The sequence below is a fragment of the Oryzias melastigma genome, linkage group LG21 (genome assembly GCF_002922805.2).
Source record: "Oryzias melastigma strain HK-1 linkage group LG21, ASM292280v2, whole genome shotgun sequence".
Taxonomy (NCBI): Eukaryota; Metazoa; Chordata; class Actinopteri; order Beloniformes; family Adrianichthyidae; genus Oryzias; species Oryzias melastigma.
The window spans coordinates 16805185-16826206 of record NC_050532.1 but is presented as its reverse complement, the minus strand read 5'-3'; the positions used below and the strand labels follow the sequence as shown (position 1 = coordinate 16826206).

The window sequence follows — 21022 nt, the reverse complement described above, 5'->3', positions numbered from 1 at the left end:
TCCAAAGAGTTGTGGGGTTTCAATTTAAATAAATTCCCACATTTTTTTGTTTTGCGAATAAGAACCTTTAAATAATGTGAAAGACATAAACACTTTAACATAAAAATGATTTCTTAAATGAAATAATTGTTTTAAATAAAAGAAAAAAGTATTTTTTGTCTTCAAATCTCAGCTTTGCAAAGCAAAAAACGTGCAGTATATGTTTAAAGTACAATGTAACTGTAACTCTGTTCACTGAAGATTAATTTCCCCCTTTTTTTTAACTAAGTTTAGATTAATTGTTGAGTTTAAGAAGCTGAAAGCAGCGAGCAACTATTTGTTTATTAGCTGCTTACAGTTCAGTTGAAATGATGATGAGGCACTGCTGTTCTCCTGTATGTTCACCCAATGTAAAGTTTATAATCTGTCTTTAATGGGGAGGGGGCTCTGATAAAACACAAACAGGGAGAAACTTCCATCAGGATATGTGGAGCAGAGAATCCTGCTGTGAAATGGAAGAACAAAACAGCAAGTTGTGGTTCCAAAACCTCCTGGATCGACTTTTACAGGCATGAAAAGATGAAGGGCAGCTGACCTCTCATATGATGAGGAGTCAGCGACTGGTTCAGGTCGATTCCCCCCATCCTGGTGGCTCCATTTTCCTAACACAAGGAAACACACCCTCCTTCCAGATTTTAGAGAATAAGATTAAAAAGATGTTAGTTGTGAAGAAATTAAAGGATCTGTAGCAAACCGGGATCAGTTTAAACATCAAAAATGTAAAGTCAGGGCAGGAATATAAGACTTTGCTTTTATTTATTGTACGGCAATTACATTTTTAGTATTGTTACATGAGATTGTTAGTTTTAAAATGCCATTTTATGTAACACTCTGAACAGACGCTGAAGACTGTTGCAATTCTCTCTTCAGTTTTGAAAGAACTTGACCTTGCCACACTTTTTTTTTCTTTTCTTTTTTTTTTTTTCATTTCCACATACAGATTTCCCTTTGACAAGTTGAACATTTTCTTTATACTTTACACTGGTCATTACTTTCACTTTAAGAAAAGAAAATGTGCTCTGAAAGAGCAGACAAACTGCTTATAAATATACAGAAATTGGATTAAATTAAAATGTTTTTTGTTAACTTGCATCAGTAGATCAAGAAAGGAAGCAGCAATTTTGATCTCCAGGAAATATGGTGAGTGCTGAGGGACAAAAAGAGATGTTTTCATTTATTATGGCCCGTTTTCACTCATTTTACATCGTGATTAAAAAGGAAAAACAGCAAAGCAGTTCGTCAGTAATGTTTGACAACAGTAAATGGGCAGTTTGAAAATGTTTCTTTAATCTGTTCTGCACATCTCTCTGAACTACCAACACTGTGTGCATGAGGAAAGATTTTACCTGTAACTTCAGTTGTTTGTACATAGATGTATAGAAGTATATAAATAGCAGTTTTTTTAAGAGAGAAACCTTTTGACAAATCAACTTGGATTTTGTTTCTAAAACAGGAACCTAAAAAGAGTTCCATGCAGAACTTCATGCAGAATAAGCAACGCCGATTGATGAGTTTTCGCAAACTACTGTCCACATTCCTCCACTTTTGGTTCATTTACTTCCAATTTATACGTAGGAACCTTTCGCAAGCATTAGTTTCTTGTAGGAAAAGTCAGAGACGGAACAGCATCCACCAGTTATGGCGAGATGATGCCCCGTGAAGCACAGAAACGCTCCATTCAATTCTTCATTTGCTCCACTGTGACATTTTATGTATTTGCATTATACCTAAATAGTACGCCTAAAATTCTGTCTATTTTATGTGCTTGAATCAAATTAACTAGGTCAACTTAAAGTCCCACTCCAATTATCTTTTCAGCTGTCAAGATGATATTAAATTAATTATTTTAATTATTCTTACTTTGTTTTAACGCTTAAACCCCCAACCGCAGCACTTAGTTTCCTCGATCTTACTGTTTTTTTTCTTATATTGAAAAATATTTTGTTGTGGAAATCAGTCTGCTCCCTTTAAAAACAAATATTTCTTAATTTGCTAAAAGAAAAGCACCATGAACTTGATCGGGTAAAAGCAATTTGCACATGAAATACAGTTGTGGTCTTAGGATATATCTCAATACATATCGTATCGTGATATGTATCGCGCCACCAGACACACCCCTACTGATTATGATTATAAATTATTTATAAAATTACAATTGGAAAACTGTTTCTGTTATTAAAGCAAAACATTTTTAATACCAGATGTTAAAATAACTATGAAACAGATTTTCTTAAATCACCAAATGAGCTCATCTGGACTCATTGCTATTTTTGTGTTGTTTTCTGTAAACTCCAATCCCTAAAAATGGTCAGACATCACATGTGTGACACTGTTTATGTGTCTGCCACTCAGCGGTGGGACACTTCGACCTGTTTGTCCCTTCTTCATGCTGCAGCTGTTTTAGCTTAAGTGTTTATCTCAACCCAGCAGGCCGCATCTTTTTTAATTGCTCACTCAGCATCCCATCAGAGATATTTTACTACCACCCTCACATCGTGCACGAGCACACAAACTCCCCCCAGCCCCTTCGTACTGACACTCCAGAAACAGCAGCAGTACTGTGTGAGCGGGTCAGTGGAAGCTTTGCTACATTTCTCTAATTAAGCCCCTGATGAGGGACTTCCCGAGTCCGCTGTCTTTGAAAGTTGAAGCAGGCTGATGCATTTGTGTTGATATAGCCTCACTGCCTCAGACTGCAGTGACCTCATTTTAAGAAGTGCCTCAAAAATTAGGCTTCACAATATAAACAACCCCACCCACGACATAGATAGAGGTCTGTTATGTGACTCTTCTGCTCCATGCCTTTGAGAAATGCAGACTATATAAGTGAAAAGTTTTTCCATAAAGTTTTATTTTGTTCAAAAACCTTTCAAATAGGTAACGGACATTAAAATCATTATAGTGTGACTGTTCAGCGGCTGTTTTGATAACTGTGATGTATAATTGGATCCCCAAGTTCATCTTCTCAAATGAAATCTCAGTATTTCTGCACGAAATAATTCTCTTAACCATGAAAGCTGCTTTTGATCTCAGCTGCAGCTTGTTACAAGGTTTCACAAACGCATATCTGCTGTTAAATAATATCAGAAAAGCCAAGACGATTTACTTGTCTGGACAGTTTGAGGGCCCCTTCAGAGGACAAATCCCTCCTCTTTATCCTGTAGGATCTCCATTAAATAGGACACAGAAAGACAAGTGGTTCATTAGTAATAATCTATCCAAAGGGGAAGTCGGGAACCTGTCCTTAGTGACACGATGAAAAATTAATGTGAGCTCAGAGCTGCAGGGCTCATACATTCTGAGGACAGCTTTTGCTTGTTTTGTTGGTTTGTTTGAGATTAATTTGTGATAACTGTGTTGATATGTGAGTCTCACTGTGAATCAAAGCCTGAAAGATACTAGTTCTACATAAACTACGAGGCTACATAAAGAAAGCAGTTGTTGCAGAGAAGTTTGTGTCTCTTTGATTGTAGAGAAACTTCCAAAGCAAATACGATAGACAGCAGAACGTCATCATTACATTTTTTGAAGGGCTTATACCGTCTAAAATAATTATATTAGAGCTTTTAGGTGTATTATGATGTTATTTCTTCATTAAAAACAACCCCTATGAGGTATTTTGATCTATTCATGCGTTTCTGACTAATCCTCTAAAAACCTGCCCTCTCCACCCACAAAAACGAGCGGGTTCTCACAAGCTGATGTCACAGTGAGAACAGCTCCTTTCAGGAAGAGTCTGGACTCCCACAACCGCCCCCCAGGCTAACACAAACACCCAATTTCTCTGGGAAGCTAGCAGTGACCAGCTGTTAGCTTAGCTGCTCAGCTAGCTTAGCCCCAGCCATCGCTACACTGGTTGACCAGGGTTTCTACAGGCAGATACACAATATGCACATCCATCTTTGCAAAAGTTTAGATGTTGTCGTTTTTGTGCACGAAACGTAGGGACAATATTGAGGCCAGTGTTGTGCCAGGATATGTTTCTCCTGCCAGAATTTGTTTCCCCTGTCTGTGGCATCAGTGATTTGTTTCATAGCACCATATTTTGTCCCCAAAAGCATAAAAAGAACACTGAAAAAAATAACTAATAAGATTTACTTAAGAAAATCCTCGTAACAATTTGCACTAACAATTATTGATTACATTTTACCGCATTTATGAATATAAAAACTACCAACAAAAATCTAGTAAAATTTACTTACGTCCACAAGTAAGGTTATTATCAAATCTTAAGTAAATACGGCAAACATAAATTTCTCTAATAAAATTTACATAATATTAATGAATGCTCCAAAAGTGATTACAACAATTTGAAAAGTAGATCTTACTAATAAACAATAAAAATTTTTGATTACGTATAAAAAATAAGTAAACTTAACTTCTTTACTAGAAAAATCTATGTATTTGCATAATCTTTGAATTATTATGTAAATATTATGAGGAATAATTAAGTATATATTACTGATGCAAAAAGTTAGTTTTTTCAGTGAAGGTGGATGTTCATGATATATTTTATTCTGGGGCTTTGGGAAGTTTATTGTCATATGTGCATTGCTTTCCACATATTCTACATAAAACGACAGCTTCTTGTGTGAAAAAACCAAAATAAAATATGTTTGGTTAATTTAGGATACGAAACAATTCATGAAAGTGACTTTGTTATGGGTGTATTTAACAATTAAACGGGCCATACTATGATTTTCTTAAGCCTTTCAGAGTAAACTAAATCCATATATATGATCATATATTGTCTTCGGAACACTAAAAAACAAATTATTTATGAAATACGAGTCATTTTTGTGGACCGTTTTAATACCCGGAAGTAATGCGACTTGATCTCTGAGGTCCCGCCTTTCGCTGCTCGTCGGTCTCGCCCATTTTACCAACGTCATCCTTGAGCCTGCACATAGACCGTCTGTCGCGTGCTCCCGAAGATAAAAATCCAACCACTTCTGATGTGCTGGCTCTTCTTTTGGAACACCTAAACCTCTCACACACACACACACAAAAAAAACATTTTCTACACTTGAAAGACATCGTCTTACAATAGATTATTTTCTCTGCAGATGAGCTACAAGTTTGCGTGTGTTTGTTGTAGTCTGGGGGCGGAGCTTGCAGCACAGACTCTTCCTGGAGGGGCGGTTCTCATCATGCTGACGTCAGCACGATAGGACCCACTCCTTTTCATGGGTATGGAAGGGGGCTGCTGCAGAGAGCCCAGGTTTTTAGAGGATTACTCTTAAATGCATGAACGTATCAAAATCACGCTTTGGGGTTCTTTATAGAGAGGAATGAACAGAATAATGCATTTAAAATCTCAAAAAGTAGAATTTTCATGGTATGGTCTCTTTAATAAATAGTTGTTGCTTCTACCGCAAATAATTAGCGGGCACAGATTCTGGTAGGTTACATCACTGGGCCTGACAGAATCCATGCCCTCTGTCTTTGTTTTACATAAAATATGTAGGAAAAAAATAAAATATGACAAACTCCCAAAAGCCCCAGAATAAAGTATATTGTAAACATCCATTTTATTTTTACACAAAGTATTAATGTTATAAAACAAATGAACAATGTCAGAAATAATCATGTCGTGACAGGGGAAACATATCTTGGCATAACCCCTGTTCGAGGATGATATCATTAAATGGGCGGCACCCACAAGCAGCGAAACCCGGTACCTCAGAGATCGAAGGGTCTTACTTACGGGTTAAAAAAAAAAATTACTCATAATTTGTTCTTTGGTGTGCCAAAGGTAATATATGATCATATATATATGGATATCGTTTTCTCTAAAGAAAATCATGGTATAGATGTTTTAGCTGAAGACAAAAGATTTAACAGAAAAATTTAGCCTATTTAGAAAGCACATGTTCACAAATAAGGTTGAAATAGGCTGCAACAACATTAAAAAAATACATTAAATTAAATTATGTTCATTATTATCGTTATAATTCAAATTATTTCAATACTCCAAGGTTCAGAAAGCATACATATCTATTTGACAAGTTCATTACAAATCCCTGCACTAAAAAACTAGAGGACTAGTTTACGTCAGGGGTGTTTGTTGAGGACTTATGTTGGTGGGACTGAAGCAAACCAACCAGACAAAAATAGCTTTAATGAACTAAAAGTTGGCAGAACTGACAGGATGCATAATAAAAGGAGGCCTGAATGAAACGAGACAAAAGAAGAACAAGAGCCAGACGATGATCTGGCCAAGGAGGACAGCTCCCGAGGAGCTATATTTGTACACATGGAGAGATAATTAACAAAGGAGAAGCAGCTGGGTTGATTGGAACCATAAACCAGGTGTGACAGGAAACAGAACGGGAAACAGCTGAACAGAACACAACCTCATTCACGTGGAAGCACCAAATGGAGTTTGGGAGTTGGTACCAATTAGCCTTAAAATTCAGAAGAAAGAAAGCAACCAACAACGTTTTCTTGAAGAAAATTGAACATAAAAAGTCCACAATAATAACAACGTTTGGATCCAGTTAGTAGCAAATCAATCACAGTTTTTTGTTTCATTTTTTGGATAAAAGTTGCACTGAAGTGACATGAGCATGATTAAACTGTATTAAATAAACAACAATGTTAAAAAAATGACTATTGATATTCCTAAAATCTAATAATCTCAATATTTTATTTAGACAAACCAAAATCATCTTTATAGAGTCATATTAAAGGTGGTAAAACAAGGACAATGTTTCTGTAATATTCACTATATTTTCTTATCAGATGTTTTCAATAAAATTGATCGGAAATGGTAAAGAACACTGCAAATTCACATAAAGATTTTACTCTAACTTGCAGGAACAAATATGTCTTTTAAAAACATTTGACTAAGGAGGAAGTCTTTTTCGGGGTGCGCCCACGAAAACAGTTTCTCCCCCGAGTGAGAAGAACCGGATTCTTGTCAGATGACCTCAGACTGAGAAAGAGGGGACTCAGCTGAATCAAATCTGCAATGTGATGGGAGCCTGTCCATGTAATGCTCTAAAGGTCAAGATCCATTAAATTCTTCATTTACTTGGAAGTTAATAAAAAGGTTTGAAATAAATATGAGTGGTGTGAGATATTTTGTGTAGGAGTCAGAATTGTTACTGCAGAGTTCAGCCAACTGGGCCGAATTGGAGCACAATAATATTATTGTGATCCAATAAGGCAAAAGTACACCTTATCCTCCTCAGCACATCTGGTCAGTTTAGGGATGCTAGGCTTGAAGATTCAGAAAGACTCAGGCCACAACTGTAAATTTTGAATTGTTAGAGCACCATTATCTCAGGGCAAAGAGAGTGTGCTCTAGTTTGTCTGGATCTCTTCTGTGTAGCATGTGTACTATTCTTTCAAACAGGATTTATATTTGTTTACATTGACCTGAGGCTTGAGGGAGCCTGTTTCTACTCTGCTACATTCTGTCTTGTCCCAAGATTCCTGTTTTCGTGGCATAAAATTGCAAAATCAGCTATATGTGCAAACATTTATACCACACAGTGCCTCAGGTTGCTCTTAGATAAACTTACTTTATGCCCTTTGGGTTATTCAGTCTCATAAAAAGGAGAGTATGCGTTTATGTGCACTCTGCCTTAGTTTAGAATGTACATTTCAAGAAGTCAAAGTTTTCTTACATCCATTTAATTAAATTCATAAAAATCCTCCTGGATTAAAAAAAAATGTAATAGCTAACTTCTAACAAGTGGAGATCAAGTTCAGAGTGTGGATTACTCAGGAAAAAAAACAATCCAAAAGTTTAACCCTACAGGCCACACTGAGCATGACAAATATAAAGTTGTTCACATTTCAGCAAATTCCCGCAGAGATGTGAATAACCTTTATGTTGGATGCCCTTCGGTGTATTTTAACTGAACTAGGGACCAGCACAGGGAGACCCAGACTCGGGTCCCCTTGCTGCTACAAAGCATGAAGGTTCTTGTATAAGGACACACACTGGATTCAGCTCATCACCTGGGAATCGGATCAAATTCAGTGAAAGAATAATCAGAAAAAAATAACAAGTGTTTAACTGTCAGGAGAAATAATCATCTGTTTAAAAACTTCATGGAAGTACGTTTGGTAAATCGATTCTGCACCAGACCTCTAGAAGAGTCATTTTAACAGATGACACTAAATGTACTCTGCTGGCAAAAATGAAACATACTGAAATCCACCATAAGTGAAAGAGGAGTGAATATTTATTCTGTCGCCATGGGATGTACTTACTGTGCAGTTATAGCCTACTATCACCTTCAGCTAAGTTACTACTAAATATTTAAATGTATTGCGGGGTCCTCAGTAGGAGAGTACCTGGCAACAGGACGATTCTACAAAGCAGCCTAGCAAATGTAGATCGGAATACTTTGGAAAAGGGAAATAGAGACAATTATCAATATGTTTTTCATTAAAAAGATCTCAACACAATTAAAATACTCAGGATCCCTAAAGATTTATGAGCAAAAGCAATGTTTCAAAGCATAGTAAGTCTGCATTTCTTCATAACAAAGAGCGAGAATGATGAAGTCCTGCAGGGAACATCAAAGCCTGTAATGTTACCTTAGCAACAAAGACCAAGTAGAACTCAGTAGAACTTCTTTTTTTGAGCAAAGGTGTTGTTTTAGTGAAATGACAGCTAGCTGAACTTAATTTTCATAACTTTAATTTCCAGAATAAGATAAGTAATTCCATCAACACAAAACTGAATTCAATGTGTTTTATTTTCTATTCAATTATAACTTGTTGTTATTTATTCATTTTATTTTTTTATAATAAAGTTGATGATGAAAGTTTATTTCAAACCCAAAAATCTACACATATGTCAAAGTTAATTTCTGTTAAATGAAACAAAAAAAAATGTGATTTGTACATTCTGCTGATCTGGTCAGTTATCTTTTAAGAAATATTTGTGTACAGTTAAAATTCCTGCGTGGTATTTTTCATTCTGCGCAGTCATGAAACATAAACAGAGAGAATCTGAGCAGCACTTTCCATGTAAGGGTATCCAGCAGTGGGAGGTATTTGAGGAGAAGCTCCTCAAACCTTTTTTCTGCCACTTCACTTAGACAAATTCACCCCCAGAATGATTCTATAAACAAGAAGAAACATCTCCAAGCTTCTATAATGGGGTTTTAGTTGTAGAGCGTGTTTCTGTCCAGCAGCAGACTCTCATCGGAACTCTCTGGTGGCGTTCGGAGCAGCTCAGATCCACATTAAGCCTGATGTTGGAACTTCCCTGTTGAGATGATTATCTTCACTGCTTGTATTTCCTGACACAGTCCGGTCTCCACTTTTCTCCGTGCTGCTTTGAAGGTGAGTAGCTTTAATTAAACTTTGGGAACAGATTACTTTTATTTATAATTTTATACTTGTGTACATCTAAGTTTGATTGAACATAGGAGTATTTTGAGGCTCCATATAAATAAAGGGAACTTTTGATTGTCAATTTTGTATCTTAAATGGAAAACAGGCAAATCAGAACATATTTTTTTAAGTGATCAAGCTCATGAAAACCTCAGAAGTTTCAAACCTCTTCGCCTGAAATCTGTCGAAATGATGAGGTCTAGAGAGATCCATTCTTGTTTCACCTTTTGTATTGAAATGGCTTGTTGCATGGACTTTTTTTATCATTTTAAAATTTTTTCACCAATAAGTTGAAAATCCATGTACAGTATGATAAAAATAGCTTGTATTCGTAGATTTACTTACCCTTGGGAATCATCTGTAACCGTAATCGGTTGAAAGTAAAAGAAACATTCCAAAAGAAGCAGAACAATTCTCATAGGTATTTGGTTTCAAGAATTTGGCCTCAAATGATCGTGTTCTTTGCGTTCACAGTTGGAGTTGCAGATTTAGGTTGCACACAAAAAAACTTCTGAAAAGAAAAAAAAAATATTTATACCCTCTACTTTTCTTTCTATTTTTAACTCTGGAAAAGTTAGAAGTCGGTGAATTGCTTTGTGTTGCAGCCTGGAAAGATTAAGTTTATTTATTTTAATTAGATATTGTCCAGGAGAGATGTTTTAGCAATAATCATATTTTTTTCTGTCTTAGTTATGAGAATAATTTCTAAGTTTAGTTATTTGCTCTTTTATTTTGAAACTACCTGCTAGATGCAGCGTATTTCCTTTTTGTTGGGGTGTGCGGATGTGCAGAAGAAGAGCTGCGTCTATGGTTTTGGTATGTGATCACATTCTGTCGCTCCGGCTGTCTCAGAAAACGTAGCAAAAGAGAAAAAAAGCACTCAGTTCGGGGCAAATAAAGTTGCAAAAACGAAGACAGAGTCCTGTCCATTTTCAAGGGTGCAACATTTGCCTTTTCTTTCACAGGGGCGGACTTACCATTAGGCAAAAGTAAGTGAATGTCTGGGGCCCCAGGCAGTCACCAACCTTTGTCCCAGGGTCCACGGTCAAAGTATTTTCCACGCCCCTTATTATCTGAGTGTGTCACAAAAAATCCAAATCACTAAAATTGCATAAGATTGCTTATGTAAAAGTGTTTTTTCCTGCCCCAGCCCGTCTAAAGAAATGGAATATTTCAGTAACAGCAAGCAAAGAAGGACTTTTAAAAGACATAAAAACAAAACAAACAAATAAAATTATATAAAGCATTGTAATGTGAAAAAAGCAAAAGGCAAGGAGAAGAAATTTGTTGCCACACTTCCTAAACTCCACAAAGACAAAAAAGGAAAAAAAAACTCAAATTATAAGAAAATAGTCAAAATGTTGTTAAGAGAAATTGTAAAATTGTGTGTGTGGGGGGGGGGGGGAGGGAATCTAAATATCTCAAGAATAAAATCATAAAATATGAGAAAAAAATCACAATTTGTTTTATTAAATTATTTTGAAAATATTTTCATGTAAAATTATAAGTTTATGATTTTGTTCTTGTAAAATGTTTACTTTTTTCCTCATGATTTTATTAATTTAATCTCATATATTTAATTTTCTTTTTTTCATGGTGGACTTAATGACAGAAAAAAAGAAAAAAGGCAAAAGTGGAGGGGGCAGAAAATGGTAATTTTGAGATTTTTTTTAAATTGACATCACTTGATTATGAACTGTTTTTAAGTATTTTTTATTTCGTTTTCATTCTTTGATAAAACTTGACTAAATAATTAACATAAAAACTGCAGAGGGCCCCATGTTAGTGTTTGCCTGGGGCCCCAAAACTCTTAAATCCGCCACTGCTTTCAGATCATTTCAGTAAGGCAATATCTCAGGACTGTGAGTACAGATGTATGAGTGAAACAAGAAAATGTCCATGAAATAAATATATTGTCCCTGGTGGTTGAAGATGAATAAATCCCAGAGCTTATAGACTCTGACGCTCCATGACATGACAAGGCATTGATTGTGATTGGATAAGGAGGAGTGTGGAATTTTATTAATCTAATTATACTATTGACCAATTGGGAATAATAGCATTTGCATATTTGAAAGAAAAACATCTATAACAATAAAACATTAACAAAGATTACATTAGAACAAACGTAAGAAGGTTACGATCCAGTTCTTTGGATGGGAGATGTGAAGTTTTTCTTTAACAAATCTGAAACACAATTTTTGAACATTTGATAGTTCAGAGCAACCAGAAGCTCAAATATTTGGTACAAAAAAGCAAATTAGTATATATACTTAATTTTACTTAAACCTAAGTCACATTTATGCATTGAACTTTGTAATACTGCAGATGCCTCATAATGCTGGGTCCTCCTGCTCCCTTTAAAAAGAAAACATGTTCCTCCTTGTTCTTTAATCATCTGCCATCAAAAGAATAACATGTTGCTTGAAGGAAAATGATTTCTGTAAAATACCATTGAAATTCCTCCTCTTGACTTTGCTGCACTCTGTCGTTTAATGATGCCAAAAAAACATCAATTTAAATGTTTTTCCTACCCTCACACGGAGCGGTGTTTCACTGAGACTCTTTCAAAAGACGATAAGCACTCTCAGACTCTGCAGAAGCCGCCTGTAGAGCCTCACGCCTCTGACAGCTTCCTCAGCTCTTCAAAACACGCTGTACACTGAGCTGAACTCAGTGTGTTTGTGTTTCAGGAAAAATGGCGATGATTTCAGGGTTTGTCCTCCTGTGCATGATTCACGCCAGCGTACCTCAACCTGCACCACCTCGTGGGGCCAGACCGGTTCCTGGACGGGGTGACAGTCCAGACCCAACACCTCCCCCACTCCCACCTGAGCCGACACCTCCATCTGAATGTTGTGAGAGTGAGTTATATAAACTGTCCTTAGTATTGTTGCATTTAGTGATAAATTTAATTTGAATTGAATCATGGAATTGAAAATAAATTTTGATTAATACATAAAATATGTTCTTCATCGTCAATGATGTAAGAATTTGGTTATTTGCCAGGATTTAAACCTTACGTATAATGATAATACCTTATATTGACGCATGATGAGAATAAAATGAAAAACAAAATTTAGTTAGTTTTATCTCCGTAGCAACCATTTCATTTTTTGGTCGTTTGGGGGTGACGAACAGAACTATGTAATTATTAGAAGAATCTGCAGAAGTAAACTTTTTTATTTCCTTGGCAACAGAGGTTTTTCTAACCATGTTCATATTTCTAATACATTCCTATCGTATGTTATATAATTTTGTTCAGCTTGAGCCAAGAATTCATGTATCAAATTTTCACAATATTCCAGTAAATGTACAAGCGATAAGGGAACGCTACTTTTTGTAATCTTGCCACGTTATGACTTTTAGCTTAAATTCCGAAATTTTTACTAAGTAGCTTCCCAAGGATGCTTGAGGAGTTAAAAGGCTATTGACTGAAATGCCTAGTAGGAGTTTACATTTGTAGCGTGTACTGAAGGTGATTATTTTGGAAAATTCAAGATGGCGGCCTCTTTCCAATGTCAAAGGTCAACAAGACCTTAGTTATGGTTGTAGATTTAGGATAAATCCGATGTCTTCCCCTGCCCCTACGGTTTCTCCCTAACCCTACATTTAGCCCTCCAAACGGAGTGTTATGAAAAAAAGTTGTCTTCAAATTTGGATGGGACTACCACTCGATGACGTCAATAGTCAATGCATTCTCACTCCCAGCTCATCATATATGGACGGATGTTTGAGTCCTCTCCGCATCACTGTTTGGCGTTTTGGGTATCCCCAACTTGTTGTTTTTGATGTGTGCTGGCTGTTCCCGTTACATCAGGGGTCCCCAACCTACGGGCTGCGAACTGGTACCGGTCCGAGGGCCAGCTGGTACCAGGGCATAGACGCTAATAAGGGGTCCCCAACCCCCGGGACGCAAATTGGACCAGTACCAGTACCCTTACCGTGTACCAGTTCCGCATCCGTTACCGTGTCCCGAGGGTTGGGGACCTGGGATTTAATGTGATTGTGATTCTGATCTTGCTTCAGAGGTATCACAGCATCCCTCTTCCTTTTTTTTTAATGTTCCCTTCTTCATCAGAAAACATCAACTGTCCCATAAAGCTGTTCTTCACCATTGACACCTCGGAGACCATTGCCCTGCAGCAATCCCCGCCTGGTAGCTTAGTGGAAAGCATCAAGGATTTCACTCGGATGTTTGCCCAACAACTTGCGGATGAGGATTACAGGGGCCAGATTCAGATCACCTGGTCCATCGGAGGCCTGCATTTCTCTCAAACACAGGTCACCTTTAGTGACATCACAACCAGAGAGAACTTTATCCGGAATCTCATTCGGATCAAATATCTTGGCAAAGGCACCTACATCGATTGTGCCCTCAAAAACATGACGTACCAGATGACCCAGTCTTCCACGAGTAAAGACTCAGTCCTCTTCGCTGTGGTGATAACCGATGGTCACGTGACGGGGAGTCCGTGTGGGGGGATCAAAATGATGGCAGACAAGGCGAGAGATCAGGGGATCCACGTCTTCTCAGTGGCAGCATCCAGGAGCATTGATGAGATCGGCATGAGGGAGATAGCCGGATCTCCCACCGAACTGTTCCGGGACGATTACATAGTTATGGAGATCGTCGATGGAAGGGCAAAACTGAGCACCAAATCGATTGATCGTATCATCAAAGTCATGGTGATGTGAACTATATTCATCTTTGGCATTAAATGATAGTTCAAATGTATTTACTCACTTACTCTTTGCTTCGCAGAAACACCAAGCTTATCTACAGGTAAGACCGATATATAAACTCTACCGAACAGTCAGGATGATCTGCTCAAAAGTTATTTTCCTGCATTTTGTCACAAACATTGCACCATTTCAACCTAGGGGGAAACGAATGGCAGGCCTTGAATTTGCTTTTTCAAGAAAAAGGATGAACAATTTGTTGCACAGTTAAAGAAAATACTGCATCGGTTTTATATAAGCCCTCAAAACTTCCAAAAATTCTTACTTGAAACTGGCATTTTTCAGCTCAATAACCTAACTTTTGAAAACTTGTTCGTGTATAAGTACCTCATAAAAATACTGAGTCAGTTTGCCAACAATAAATAGAAATTTCAAGCATTTTATAATGTTTGGTTTGACAATTGTATTTAGTTTTAGAATATCACTTAAGCCACATTTAACATCTTCTTTCTTTTAGTGTTACAAACCCACATGCTTTGAGGCTCCTGGAAGCCCGGGACGAAAAGGGCCTAAAGGTCTAAAAGTGAGTGTTTTTCCAAATGAATCTGCATTTTTGGCTCTAATTTGCTTGTTTTTCTTGAACAATGCAACATTTCTGCTCAATCTCAGGGCGCAAAAGGAGTCAGAGGCCAGACAGGTCCAAAGGGTAGAAAAGGTTCACAGGTGCGCTTGTTAAAATCATATTAAATTATAATTACACACAATTTCCCTTCAAGTCTATTCAATTTGATCTTTTAAACTTTTCAGGGTGATCCTGGAATTGAGGGTCAGATTGGACGACCTGGTCCAAAGGTTTGCTAAAGCCAGTGAGGTGAGGGTTTGTGGTGCTGTAACCTGTGAGGTCTCATTGGTGCGTCTGTGTGTTTCCTCAGGGGGAAGTTGGGTTCAAAGGCGATAAGGTGAGATCCCTCTTCAGGTTTAGGAATTAAGTCAAACAGAATAGAATGCTGAAGTTTGATCTCTTTCAACAGGGGGAAGTTGGTGTAGGTGGAGCAAAGGTATTGTGGGGCTGGCATCTATGTTTCTTGTGTGATTCTGGGTCAATATTGTGTGTTGCTTGTGTTTAACTTTGCGTTGCAAACACTTAGGGTGTGGCAGGAGTGCCAGGCAAAAGCGGAGTTGATGGACAAAAGGCGAGTACTGATTTTCAGAAAATGGAAAATGTTTTATCAAGAATATTAAACACATTTTTTGACATGTTTAGGGTAAAATTGGCAGAATTGGACCTCCTGGCTGCAAAGGAGATCCAGGAAATAAGGTAACTCCTGCTGAGTCATGGATCACAAATTCAGCAAGAAACATTTTGATCTAGCATATATATATTGGATTTATTGTTTATTAACTTCTGATGTTTCTTCTTATTGTATCCTTTCTAAAAGGGGCCAGAAGGCTACCAAGGAGAAGTCGGTGAGACTGGTCTGCAAGGATCCGATGGGGAAAAGGTGTAAATCAGATCAAAATTAAGATTTGTTTAATAACTTAACAAAAAGAGTGGATGAAGGACATAATTAGGATGTAATTAGGACAAAAAATATATATTGGATTGGGAGTCAGTTATAGAAAGTGAATTTTGACAAAATATATCTAAAATTATCTAAAATAATCGACAGAAATGTCAGAATAACGGAGATCCAACTGACATTTTTGAAAAAAATAACCTTCAAATATTTTCTCTAACATTATGGAACACAAAATGTTTAAAATCAGACATCTGCTTTTCCATTTCAGCTATAAGTAGTAGCGAATCACAAGAACCGTTTCTAGTGCTGCAACACACATTTTTAAATTCAAACTTTATTGATCACTAAAGGTAAAACAATTAAAGATAGAAGTTTTTTGTTAAATATATATATTTACAGTTGGCAGCAGAGCAGACTTGTAGAAATATGTTTTTTGAAACCCTGAAGGACATTCTTCACCCTCTTTAAATCATCCATGTTTTTCACTGGTGTGTTAATACAATGTATTCATATTTAATAAACCCAGCAAAAATCTTTTTGATACATAAAGAAGTAATAAAAGGACAATAAAAGCATCATCAAAGGATCCTGGACACTCTGTTCTCGATTTAATTAGTAAAAAACAAATGTGCAACTGCTTGAAATTACCTGAGAGCTTTTATTCAGATAAAAAAGAACTGTCCCTTTGTGATTATTACCTGATAAAGGAAATAGGATATAAGTTACTAGTAATTACTGAGTACATTATGAAAATTTTTCCATTAACAGGTAGTGAATGAACCTTTTAATGACACTTTTATTAAATGCTTTTAATTAATGCAAACCTGTGAGGTTGTGGAGTTTTATTTTTTTCCAACATATCAAGCACTAAAAAACCCTGAACGCGATGAATGAAATATCACGACATCACGTACGCCGAGTAGCGGTACTTTGTAAACTGTAAGATTAATTTTGTTTTAACCTGCAGGCAGCTGCAGAGCTAAACTCCCATCCAGCAGGAAGACACTGTTCCCTGACATATCTGGATCTGCTTTTCATCTTACATAAATAAACTAGTGTGACGACAAGCAGAGCGCGGATAGTAAACGCAGCTTTGAATAAACCACAGACTTTTTCAAGCTATTGGGTTGTAAAACTCACTGTTTTGCATTTTTGCTTGTTTTATTTATCCATTTATCAAATAATTAAAACGTCTCATTTCAGAAGAGCAAAATAAATGCTACTTTTGCTGTTTATTATGGATTAAATAAGATGGTAGGAATGCGAACAGACAGAATTTGTGAACTATTTAATATTTATTTATTTATTTTTGTAAGAGGGGCCACTGTCTATAATTTTTTAATTATTTATGCTATAGAATATATGCTAACTCTGTTTTGTTTTTTATTGTTTGTTTTGATTTAGGGCAGTCCTGGTTTGCCTGGCAAGCCGGGCCCCCGGGGCCCTGATGGTGAACAAGGGCCAAAGGTAATAAATTATTAAATAATTTATTATAAATGCAGAGTTTTTTAACGTATTTCCTAATTTTTAGGGAGAAATTGGAATGCCTGGGAATCCTGGAGTTCCAGGAAATAAGGGTCCAAAGGTAAAAAAGTGCGATCCTTGATTGATTTTTGCTTCAAGTTGACATGTGAAGACAAAATAAAGAACTACAATGTTTCATTCTTACAGGGACAAAAAGGCAATCCAGGAGCAAAAGGCGATTTGGTATAACAAAAATAGTCTTTGCCACTTTTCTGTCTTTTACCTGCTAATTTTTGTTCAATAATTATTATTATTGTCAGGGCCGGAGAGGAGATCGTGGACCTCCTGGGACCAAAGGAGTTGAAGGGAAAAAGGGGGAAAAGGTATAGCGTTCAGAAAAAGCCCCATTCATTAGCAACTTTAATGTCTCATACTTTAGTTTTACTTTTTTTGTTTTTTGATTTGTATTTTTACATTTACAATATTTTATTTTGAACATCAATGCTTTTATAATAAAAAATAAAGATTCCTCTTTTATAAGCTGGAGTTTTGAGCCAAAAAATGTTGGAGCAAAAGTAAAAAGAGTCACCACGATCTAAAAGACAGATTTTGAAACACAGACAACCAGCACAGCTGCCGAGACCTTTTATGACACGAGAGATGCTGTATTCTAGTCTCTTTGATTTTTTAGCAGCCCACCACCTCATGAAACAGTCTGTACAAAACGTCTCTCAGGATTCTTCAAGCATTTCCTCTTTGCTTCCCATATCCTGTTGTGTTTTCTGTTCATGTTTAACGATGTAGTGCAATTTCTGACTGATCCAATTGTTTTTTTTAGGGAGAACAAGGGCCAGAGGGAGAAAGAGGTCGACCTGGGGAAGATGGATTTAAGGGTTCTAAGGTGAGGGGATCGAGCTGTGGGTGGGATTTGGCAAAAGCGTGATTCAGCAGAGCTAAGAAAGCTTTAAATAGATCCCCTAGAGCTACGCCTTCGTGTACCCACTGTTGTGCCAAAATAATCTGAACTTTACTTGTCCTGTAAGAACATTTTTGTAAGGAAAACTATGAAATCTGTGAATTGTTTTCTCCAGTTATGGATTTGACAGTGGCTGGAGTCTCCAGAAATCATTGTTTTGAACATGTTCTGCCTCTTCTAGGGGGACCAGGGGCTTCCTGGACCAAGAGGTCCACCAGGAGAGACAGGGGTTCCAGGAAAAAATGTTTGTCACTTATTTTATGAGTGGTACCTACTTAATATTGGAGCTCTAAATAAACAGATGTACTGTTGCTGCAGGGTGTTTTGGGAGATCCTGGAGAACCTGGACCAAGGGGAAACCCTGGGCAACGTGGCCTTCAGGTAAGAAGGACAAACGATTATTGATCATCTCTACCAAACATGAAGTCCTTCACTATTTTTCTCCTTTAAAGGGGGACAAAGGAAGACCAGGATTCAACTATCCAGGACCAAGAGGACCTCCTGTATGGTTCCACATTTGCTAAATTTCTGCATGTTTTCAAGACTTAAAGAACGGCTGTTTTCAGGGAGAAAGAGGTGAACCGGGCAGAACAGGACCCAGAGGGAGCAGAGGTGAATGTGGGGCCAAAGGAGAAGCTGGAAATAAAGGACCACCAGGAGAGCCTGTAAGAATAGCAATAAAACGGTGAAGAAGCTTTGGTTTAAACAGCACTGATGATGTGGTAAAAATGTGTTTCTTTACTGATTCAGTTAATTTTTAATTTAATCTTTCTATTCTGTCAGCCTTTTAAAATTGAGCATTCAGGACATTGTTTCTGCTTACAGAGATAACAGATGCTTAAAAAACAATGGAAATACAGCAGTTTCTTTCATGCAATTACTATTTATTCACTCTTCATAACATTACAAGGTAGTTACTAATTACTTTATATATGGTAAATAAAATCTAACGTCTTTCTTGTCTTTAACATATTCACTGTGTTTTTGTACTTGTTACAATGACAATAAAATTAAATTCAAATGTGATTTTAAAACTTCAAATTCAAATTACGTATAATCATATCCTTTATTAAATCTATTATCTTTTAATTTAAACAAATATACAGAAATAATATATTTTTAAGCAGAAACCATGTGCCATTTTTCTTTAAAATCCCATTTGTCTAATTTATCAGTTTGTTTATTGGTCGTGCTTCTTCAGCAGCGAGAAATAACCCCTGCAGAAACAAATGAAAACTGCTGTTGGTATTCAGTGGAGGACTCTGAGAGAATACTTTTGGACATGTGCAGCTGTTATTTGCAGAAAAATGAGTCACTTCCACGGATTTGCAGGGGGAACCGGGACAGCTTGGAGAGCCAGGGCAGAGAGGACCCAGGGGAGACCCGGGAGCAGATGTAAGAAACTCTACAAATAATGACTTGACCATGCATGATAATTTTACTTCAGATTTCCCTTCTGGCTCCTTGTGATCTGTCTGTGCAGGGCGGTCCAGGACCAACAGGCGATCCTGGACTCACTGTAAATATACGTGGATCAAAAGGAAAATACGAGGAAAGCAGACTTGTGTATTTATTTTTGCTTTAAATCTGCATATTTTAGGAATGTGATGTGATGACGTACATCAGAGAGACGTGTGGATGTTGTGGTAAGCAGTGCAGAACTCAGCACAGACCCAAAATTTTAGATTTATTATCACACTAATCAATTTCTTGATGTTTTTTTTTTTTTTTTTAGACTGTGAAAAGCATTGTGGAGCTCTAGACATTGTTTTCATCATTGACAGCTCAGAAAGTGTTGGACTGACAAACTTCACCTTGGAAAAAAATTTTGTCATCAACACCATCAACAGACTTGGATCTATGGCCCCTGACCCCACATCCCCAACTGGTACAAACAGAAACACTGCTCTTGTTGCTCCTCCTTTGTACCCAATTCCTTGCTTCAGGCCAAGGGTCTGCAACCTGCAGCTCCAGAGCCACATGTGGCTCTTTTATCCTTCCTTGGTGGCTCTCTAGGTGAAGAAAAAGAGTAATTTTCAAAAAATTGGAGATTATCTATTATTTTAGCAACATGCTAGCATTTTTTGGCTAATTTGTTATTTACTGGGGTTTTTAGGCTAATTTAGAGTTTTGTAGCAACAGACAAATATGTTTGACTAATTTAGTTTACTGAGGAATTTTATGCTAATTTGAGGTTTAGCGAATAATTTAGCAACATGCAGATGTTTTTGGCAAATTTGTTATCTACTGAAGTTTTTGGGGATAATTTAGAATTTAGCTTCTATTTTAGAACCAGGCTGACTTTTTTGAGTGATTTAGTTTACCTATGAATTTTAGGCCATTTAGGAGTTTAGCTAGTAATTGAGCAATGAGCTAGCTTTTGTTTTTTGGCTAATGTGGCCTCTAATGAAATATATTATGCTAATTTGGAGTTAAGCTAATATTTTAGCGATATGCTAACATTTTTGGCTAATTTGTTGTCTACTTGAGCTTTTAAAGGCTAATTTGGAGTTTAGCTTTTATTTTAGCAACATAATAACATTTTTGGCTGATTTAATTTACTGAGAAATTTTATGCTAATTTGGATTTCAGCTGGTAATTAACCAACGAGCTAGCTTTCGCTAATTTGGCCTCTACTAAAGGTAAAAGGTAAAAACGTTAAAAAAAAATATCAAATTTTGAGAAATGCTAGTTTCCTTTTTATATTTTTGCTTTTGTTTGTGCTAAAAAGTAGTTATAATTCATATTTATCACAAAAAAAGATGGACTTGAATGCAAATCCAAATTTTCTAAATGCCAAAGTAAGACTATATGGCTCCTTCTAGGTTTTGATCAGTAGAAAACAACCCCAAATGGCTCTTTTACTCTTGAAGGTTGCCGACCTCTGCTTTAGGCCAAAGACTAGAACCAACTGTAGATGCGATTCGTCAAAAACAAAATTCAAAAAAATTCATGTGGATTGATTCAGCCTCTCTGTTTT

The 21022-nt window shown here is 36.7% G+C and overlaps 1 protein-coding gene across 2 annotated transcripts in view; it reads left to right on the top strand.

The window, feature by feature from the left end:
• The first annotated feature begins 8972 nt into the window (after positions 1–8972).
• Positions 8973–21022, top strand: part of LOC112155062 (collagen alpha-2(VI) chain) — a 15806-nt gene continuing 3756 nt past the window's right edge. Inside the window, exons 1-25 of one of the 2 annotated variants that reach the window (XM_024286448.2) lie at positions 8973–9348; positions 12093–12263; positions 13481–14088; positions 14165–14185; positions 14600–14665; positions 14752–14805; positions 14890–14934; positions 15015–15041; positions 15114–15140; positions 15231–15275; positions 15347–15400; positions 15522–15584; positions 17007–17069; positions 17134–17187; positions 17274–17309; positions 17387–17449; positions 17905–17967; positions 18224–18286; positions 18361–18423; positions 18495–18545; positions 18609–18707; positions 19375–19437; positions 19526–19561; positions 19643–19688; positions 19778–19930. In XM_024286448.2, coding sequence (XP_024142216.1) covers positions 12098–12263; positions 13481–14088; positions 14165–14185; positions 14600–14665; positions 14752–14805; positions 14890–14934; positions 15015–15041; positions 15114–15140; positions 15231–15275; positions 15347–15400; positions 15522–15584; positions 17007–17069; positions 17134–17187; positions 17274–17309; positions 17387–17449; positions 17905–17967; positions 18224–18286; positions 18361–18423; positions 18495–18545; positions 18609–18707; positions 19375–19437; positions 19526–19561; positions 19643–19688; positions 19778–19930 — 2029 coding nt within the window. In that variant the 5' untranslated portion in view covers positions 8973–9348; positions 12093–12097. Of the gene's footprint in view, positions 9349–12092; positions 12264–13480; positions 14089–14164; positions 14186–14599; positions 14666–14751; positions 14806–14889; positions 14935–15014; positions 15042–15113; positions 15141–15230; positions 15276–15346; positions 15401–15521; positions 15585–17006; positions 17070–17133; positions 17188–17273; positions 17310–17386; positions 17450–17904; positions 17968–18223; positions 18287–18360; positions 18424–18494; positions 18546–18608; positions 18708–19374; positions 19438–19525; positions 19562–19642; positions 19689–19777; positions 19936–21022 lie in introns of both variants that reach the window. The other variant, XM_024286446.2, reaches the window with a different exon arrangement.